The 7,968-nt window shown below is 35.2% G+C and overlaps 1 protein-coding gene across 1 annotated transcript in view; it reads left to right on the top strand.

Annotated features, from left to right (window-relative positions):
• Positions 1-7,968, top strand: part of Kdm7a (lysine (K)-specific demethylase 7A) — a 77,447-nt gene that overhangs the window by 50,826 nt on the left and 18,653 nt on the right. The window contains 2 exon segments of the mRNA XM_013021559.1: positions 726-817; positions 3,816-3,905. Coding sequence (XP_012877013.1) covers positions 726-817; positions 3,816-3,905 — 182 coding nt within the window.

Genomic DNA, 7,968 nt, shown 5'->3' with positions numbered 1-7,968 from the left:
TTTCTCTCTTTCTTTTTCTTTTTTTTCGGCCAGTCGTGGGCTTGAACCCTGGGCCTGCTCACTGTTGCTGTCCCTCAGCTCTTCAGCTCAAGGCTGAAGCACTATATCACTTGAGCCACAGGGCCATTTCCAGTTTTCTGGTGGTTTATTGGAGACAAGCCTCACAGACTTTGCTGCCTGGGCTGGCTTTGAACCACAACCCTCAGATCTCAGTCTCCTGAGTAGCTAGGATTACAGGTGTGAGCTACCGCCACCTGACAGCTTTTGTCTTCTTAACTGAAATATTTTGGATAAAACTGCACTTAATGGGGCTGAGAATGTGGCTCAGTGGTATAGTGCTTGTCTAGCATGCATGAAGCCCTGGATTCGATTCCTCAGGACCACATAAACAGAAAAAGCCAGAAGTGGTGCTGTAGTTCAAGTGGTAGAACACTAGCCTTGAGCACATAGCGGCTCAAGGACAATGCCCAGGCTCTGAGTTCAAGCTCCAGGACCAGAAAAAAGAAAAAAAAAACAAACCCAAAACTACACTTAATGTAGTTCTGCTTCTTTTTATTTTTGCCTTTTGAATTGATCATTTCATTATCTACTTTTTATTATTTTGTTATTTTGTATTTTGTATTACTGTTATTTTGTATTTTTATTATGGTCTTTTCTTTTTTTTATTACTTTTTTCTTTTATCAGAATATTTTAATTCCTTTCCCTGTCCCCCTTCGTTCTACAGAACTGAGAGAAGATGGTTTCCAGCCTCAAACTTACTTAGTACAGGGAGTGAAAGCACTACATTCTGCTTTAAAATTATGGATGAAAAAAGAAGTAAGTCATTGTTTCTGGTTTTTAGAAAGATTAGTAAACAGAGTTCTTTTGCTGATTTGGCAGCATGTATGTGCTAGTTGTAGAGAAAATGGAAATCAAACTTTAAATAGAGCCTTCATTTTATTATACAGTATGTATAGACATGTTTCGGGTTTTATTTGTTAAAGTAAATACTTCATCTTTTTAATTTGGAAAAAGTAATTCAAATGTATTTAAGATATTGACTAAGAACATAGAGTTAGTGAATAAGAATAAATAACATTAAGCTTTCATAGAGTGCTAAGTTTTTTTGCTTAGTCTTTATGTGCATGATTTCATTTAATTCTCAAAGTAACTGTAAAAGGTCTAGATGCTGTTGGTGCCTCCATTTAGGTATCCATGCAAGAGAACTGGTGGAGGTAGAACATAAAACTCATTTTGGGATTGCAAGCCTCAATGATTTACCACTTGCTGGACTTTTATAAAAAGGAGGGAAAGAAGGAGGCAAGGTTCAAGCATAAACTTTCCATTTTTACTAAATTATTTGTACTTTAACCCCTCCATCTAAGAGGTCATACCAGATCTCCATTTGGAATTATTATATCCTTCCCTTACAACTCCATATTATATTCCTTGTGCTTTAACAGTTAATATGCATACTTTATTCATGTTTTCTTCTTAAAGAACAAGGATTGTCTTTGTCAACTTTATTTCAACTCTGGAATTTTATACACTATTTCAATAAATGATACATATGTGAACTGATGATTTCCATACTAGTTTTTTGGATGTCCACTTGAAATGGAATTCTGCTCTTGAGATATTGGGAGATAATAATTAATAGGCCTTTTCATTTCATTATCTCTGATACATATCCATTAGAACAGGCACTGAAAATTATCAGGAAAATAAAAATCACATTTTCCATTGTCAAAGACTTCATCATCTATATATGTAGGAAATGCATCAGCAAATTAACACCTATTTAACAGAAACAAAGCATATATTGCAAAAAAATGGTGTGATTTACCTCATGAGGGAGGATTTAGATGAATAATTTTCAAATCTCAGTATTGCTTTTACTGCTTTTAAAAAAATAAAACCCATGGATCCTCAAGAGATTATGGTTCAGTAGATCTGGGGCAAAACCTTAAAAATGTCCCAGGGAGGGGGCCAGTGGTTCATACTTGTAATCTGAGCTACTCAGAAGGCTGACACATGAGGATAGTGGCTCAAAGCCAGCAGGGCAGGATAATCCATGAGACTCTATCTCCAATGTAAAGTAAACTTGGAAGTAAGCTTGTGTCTCAAATAGTAGAGGTCTAGCCTTGAGCATAAAAGTTCAGAAGCGGGGCCAAGGCCCTGAATTCAAGCCCCAAGGACAGGCATAAAACAAAATGGGATACTTTCTATGTATATATAAATTTATGTTTATGGGTAAATAATATTAATATATTTGAAATGCACTTTAGGAACATGTTTATATTTCTGTTAAATTTATTCAAAGATAAGGGCAGAGCATTATGGTTAAAAATTACACTAAAAGATTAGAATTATATCTCATCTTTGCTACTAATAAACTTTATCACTCTGGTATAGTGTACCTAATCTCTCCCTAAGATCCCTCAATTGTAAAATAGGAATAATTTAAGGAATCCTAAGCTGAAATCTGAAGTGCTTCCAAGCATTTTCAGTACCCAGCATTTCAGATTAGAGATACTCAATCTGTATTATCTATATCATACTATTATTGAAGGGATTCAATGTGTTAATGTTGCACTATGAGAACACTATAAATACCATCTCTTCATCTCTTCCTCCTCCTCCTCCTCCTCCTTCTCCTCCTCCTCCTCCTATTCCTCTTTTTCTTCTTCCTCTTCCCCCTTCCTCCACCCCCCTACACCCTTCCTGCTTGAACTCAGGGCTGGTTGCTGTTCCTGAGCTGCTTTTGGTCATGACTAGTGCTATACCACTTGAGCCACAGCATCACTTATGGCCTTTTCTGAGTAGTTTATTGGAAATGAGAGTCTCATGGACTTTTCTGCCCAGGCTGGCTTCTACTGTGATCCTCAGATCTTAACCTCCTGAGTAGCTAGGATTATAAATATGAGTCACTGACACCCTGGTTCACTTTTTTTTTTTTTTGTACCCATCTTGATGATTAAACTCAGGGCCTAGTTTCGTCCCTGAGCCTTTTAGCTTAAGGCTAGTGCTCTACTACTTGAGCCACAGCTCCATTTCTGACTTTTTGATGGTAAATTGGAAATAGAGTCTCACAGACTTTCCTGCCTGGGCTGGCTTTGAACTCTAGTTCTCAGATCTCAGCCTCCTAAGTAACTAGGATTTCAAATGTGAGCCACTAGCATCCAACTTAAATATCACTTTTATTGTTACTTTGTTCTAACAAGTTATACTGGAAACAAGTAGAGGAGAGAAAGCAAAAGTCAAAACTCTAGTCTTTTGACTATATCTAAAAAGAAAAACATTCTTTAATATGGAGATTGATATTTAGAAATAGATGTAAAAGTAATATTTGTTTGCAGTTCAGTTGATAATGTACCAATTTTCTTTTCTGTTGCTAGGATGTTCTCATTTTTGCTTTTGAATAAAAGAAAAAATTACCAATATTGAATTAGACTTCCATGAGAAAGAAATGTGGGATTACTTAGGTGCCTAAAAATCTTTAATGAATTGTGAATTCATGTTAGGGTTAATTGATTTGTTTGTTAATTAGTAGTTATAGGTAGAATCACAGTAGGATTTGAGGTATAGAATGTAAAGCTACTACTCAGTACAAAGCAAGATTGACTGAGATTTTTAACTCAATTTCAGAGGTCTTTCTATAATAAAGATATTCTCCTTAGACTATATCATTCCAGCTCCATGAATTGTGAAACTAGGCTGCTTACTGTTATCTGGCTATGGGTGTAAAGTGTATAGACAACCCAAATATTGATCTAGTAGATTTATTTTTACTTATTAAAGTAACTTTGCTTTTCTTTGTTTATTCAAATTACAGCTTGTATCTGAACATGCCTTTGAAATTCCAGACAATGTTAGACCTGGACATCTTATTAAGGAACTTTCTAAAGTAATTCGAGCAATAGAGGTAAGAGTAGAAACTGTCATTTGAATGTTTGGTTGCTGTCTGCCTTGAGAAGTAATCTACAGTGATACTTCAAACATTTAAACAGTGTTTACACACTTAGAAGAAATAGGATGAGCTGATTCTTGGACAGGTTTCAGGTTTTTTCAGGCTTCTGAAGTCCTACAAAGAAATTCAGAGATGATAACATTTAAGTAATTAGAGGAAAAGGAAAGAAATGTAAAGTGAATAAAGCTAAGTAAAGCTGAGTTGGAGAGAAGTGCATTTAGTGGGGTGTATAGGAGATTCCCTCGAGTGAAGATATTAGAACAACTCTTGAGGTAAATGTCTTTGATAAGAGTCTAAAATTCTGTGACAACTTACTAATTAAGAGCTCTTCTAGGTATTTAGGAGTGGGAGCTTTTAATTAATTAAAAGAAAGCAACAGTCAAAACTCTTAGTCTTTTGATTATATCTAAAAAGAAAAGCATTCTTTAATATGGAGATTGATATTTAGAAATAGACATAGAAGTAATATTTGTTTGCAGTTCAGTCGATAATGCACCAATTTTCTTTTCTGTTACTAGGATGTTCTCATTTTTGCTTTTGACTATAATTAAAGAAAAAATTACCAATATTGAATTAGACTTCCATGAGAAAGAAATGTGGGATTACTTAGGTGCCTAAAAATCTTTAATGAATTGTGAATTGATGTTAGTTTTTCAAGAAAGTGATGCAGTTAGGAAATTCAGTGGAGGATTGGATGCCAACTAGCTGTGTTTAAGGAACCCAAAGAAATACACCTCTAAGAAGTACTAAAATGCTAGGCTTAGTATCCATGGATGGAATAATCCTTTTTTTTTTTGTTTTTTCCCATTTAGTTGAACTATATCTTTTTTTTTTTTTTTTTTTTTTTTGGTCGTAGGGCTTGAACTTTGGGCTTGGGCGCTGTCCCTCAACATTTAGCTCAAGGCTAGCTCTCTACCACTTGAGCTACAGTGCCACTTCTGGTTTTCTGGCGGTTAATTGGAGATAAGAGTCTCATGGACTTTCCTTGCTTGGTCTGGCTTTGAACTGTGATCCTCAGATCTCAGCCTCCTGAGTAGCTAGGATTACAGGCATGAGTCACTGGTGCCCAGCTGAAATATATCTTAAGTGTAATAGTAATTATATATAAATGGATTTAATATTAAACGTCATATAACTAATACTAATATGTATGGAAATATATGTAAAGTCTTATTCCTGAGAATAAACTCAGGAATAAATGTGAGCTTACATTAAAAAGAAAACATCTATATATCTTTACTAAGAGAAATAAAATAATAAATGAAATGATAGTTAAATAAGGTAATAAATTAATAATTGTCTTTCTGGAAGTGGCAACTCCAGATTGTTATATGAATTAAAATGGTAAAATATACCTGGAAAAATAATCAAACTGGCTCATAGAGCAGCCAGATTCGGATAGGTGAGGAGACTGGAAAGCTCTATACTTGTATTTAATATTAATTTATTTTTAATTGGGTGTCTTAGAAGGATTATCTTCAAGGAAAAATATATAATTGGTAGATTACCTAAAGTGTTTGAATGTTTTCACTTTCTAGTAAAGAATTTGGAAATCTACTAGTAATAAGTACATAGAAAACAAAGCAAATGAGAAGTGAAGCAGTTATAATTCAAGAGAACCAAAGGATGTGAAAAAAAGGAAATGTAACAATAGTATGTTATATGATACTAAATTATCAATAATTTTTACTAAGCCCAATTTAAATACTCAATGTTGAAGGAAAGGGGAGTGTGTGTGTACATTTAGGAGTGGTATATAAGGATTAAAATTTCAGCTTTTGAGATAGGAATTCAGTAATACTTAAAGCTGAAAATAGTGTAACATGGTATTTAGAAATTTGGAGCCAAATAAGGGAGCAGGGGAAAACATAACTAAGAATTGCCAGCTATAAGGCTTGGTGTGGTGGTTCATGTTTATATTCGTAGGTATTCAGGAGATTGCAGTTCAGAGCCAGCTCGGGGAGAAAAATTCTTAAGACTCTTATCTCCAGTTAGCAAGCAAAAAAACCAGAAGGGGAGCTGTGGCTCATGGTAGAACACTAACCTTGATTTAAAAAGTTAAACAAAAATACAAGTTTCTGATCATACCCCTCCTCTTCCAAGAATTTCAGATACACATTCAGAAGAATTTGAAAGTAGGGACTTGAGTATATGTGTGCATCATCTTCATAGCAGTATGATTCACAATAGGAAAATATGGGAACAACCCAAGTGCTAATGGATAAACAGAATGTGATGCTTATAGTACATATTATGGAATGTTATTTAGCCTTATAAAAGAAGGAAATTCTAACACATGTTACAATATGGATTAACTTTGAAGATGTTTTGCTAAGTAAAATAAAAGTCAGAAAGGTCAAATAGTCTATGACCGCATTTAATATAAGGTTCTACTATTATTAAATTCATAAAGACAGGAAGCACAATAGTGGTTATTAGGAGCTAGAAATGGGAGAATGGGAGGTTAGTGTTTAATGGGTATAGACTTTGAGTTTGTGCAGATGAAAACGTTCTGGTGATGAATGGTAGAAGTGGTTGCACAACAGTGAATGTATTGAATGTCACTGAACTATATAGTTAGAGATAGTTAAGACAGACATGATGGCACATGCCTAGTCCTAGCACTCCCAAAGCTGAGGCAGGAGGATCCAGAGTTCAAGGTCAGCATAAGCAACATAGTGATACACTGTCTCAAAAAAAATGGTTTAAGATGGCAGAATTTTGTATAATGTATGTGTTACTATGGAGAGTGGGGATAATTGTGTTGGAGAATGGGAATTAGGTGGGGAAGAATAGACTGCTGCTTTTATAAACATAGTTTCCAAGTATTGACTTTTTTTCTACATTTTTAATAAGTCAGGTAATGAGTTGTTTTTTTTTTTTTTTTTTCCTGCTGGGCTTGGGGCTTAACCTCTGGGTTTGGGTGCTGTCCCTGAGCTGCTTTTGCTTAAGGCTAGTCTACTACTTGAGCCACAAGCACCACTTCTGGCTTTTACTGTCATTAATTAGAGATAAGAATCTGATGGACTTTTCTGCAGCTGGTTTTGAACCATGATCCTCAGATCTCCGTCTCCTTAGTAGTGAAGATAATAGGCATGAGCCATTGGCACCTGGCAATATTTACTTTTTAAAACTGTGTAGGCATGTGGTTCGTAAGAGATGACCAGGAAGAAAATATTATCAGGAACAAAATGTATCCTCCCAAGAGTAGCTGAATAGATGGTCCTCAGAGAAGACAACTATAGTTCAGTGCAGAGCCTGCAGTTCCCATATGGCACTTGATTAAAGAAAAGAGAGGAGAGAGAGAAGGAGAGGAGGGAGAGGGAAAAGAAAAAGGAGCGAGAGGGACTGAGCTAGGGAGAGAGAGAAAATAGAAGAATTGATTTAGGTTAATGTAAGGAAAATTTCTTCATTGCTTTTACATTATCAGTTATTTAACATAATGCTGATAGTTTAAAAAATGTTTAAAATAGTAACTAAAGTCAGTAAATAATGTTATTTCTAGAAGGCTATAACATTTCACTATTGCATCTGGACATTTTTGCTATAGTAACCTTATTTAATATATTTAAGATAAGGGCTGGGAATGTAGCTTAGTGGTAGAGAGCTTGCTTAGCATTCATGAAGCCCAGGTTTGGTTCCTCAGAATCACATACAGAAGCCAGAAGTGGTGCTGTGGTTCAAGTGGTAGAGTGCTAGCCTTGAGCAAAAGAAGCTCAGGAACAGTGCCCAGGCCCTGAGTGCAAGCCCCAGGATTGACCAAAAAAAAATCATAAATATATATATATATATATATATATATATATAAATTTAACATGAAAAATGTAAGAAAAATATTGGTGTCTTTAATTTTATTTTTATTTAATTTTATTTTTTTTTGGTTCAGTTGTGGGGCCTGAACTCTGGTTCTGGGCGCTGCCTCTCAGCTCTTCAGCTCAAGGCTAGCGCTCTACCACTTGAGCCACAGCACCACTTCCGGCTTTTTTCTTTTTGCTTATGTGGTGCTGAGGAATTGAAC

This window comes from Dipodomys ordii, unplaced genomic scaffold (genome assembly GCF_000151885.1).
Source record: "Dipodomys ordii isolate 6190 unplaced genomic scaffold, Dord_2.0 Scaffold56, whole genome shotgun sequence".
NCBI classification, from domain to species: domain Eukaryota; kingdom Metazoa; phylum Chordata; class Mammalia; order Rodentia; family Heteromyidae; genus Dipodomys; species Dipodomys ordii.
The sequence above is the reverse complement of the archived record's forward strand: the minus strand, read 5'-3'. Positions and strand labels throughout refer to the sequence as shown.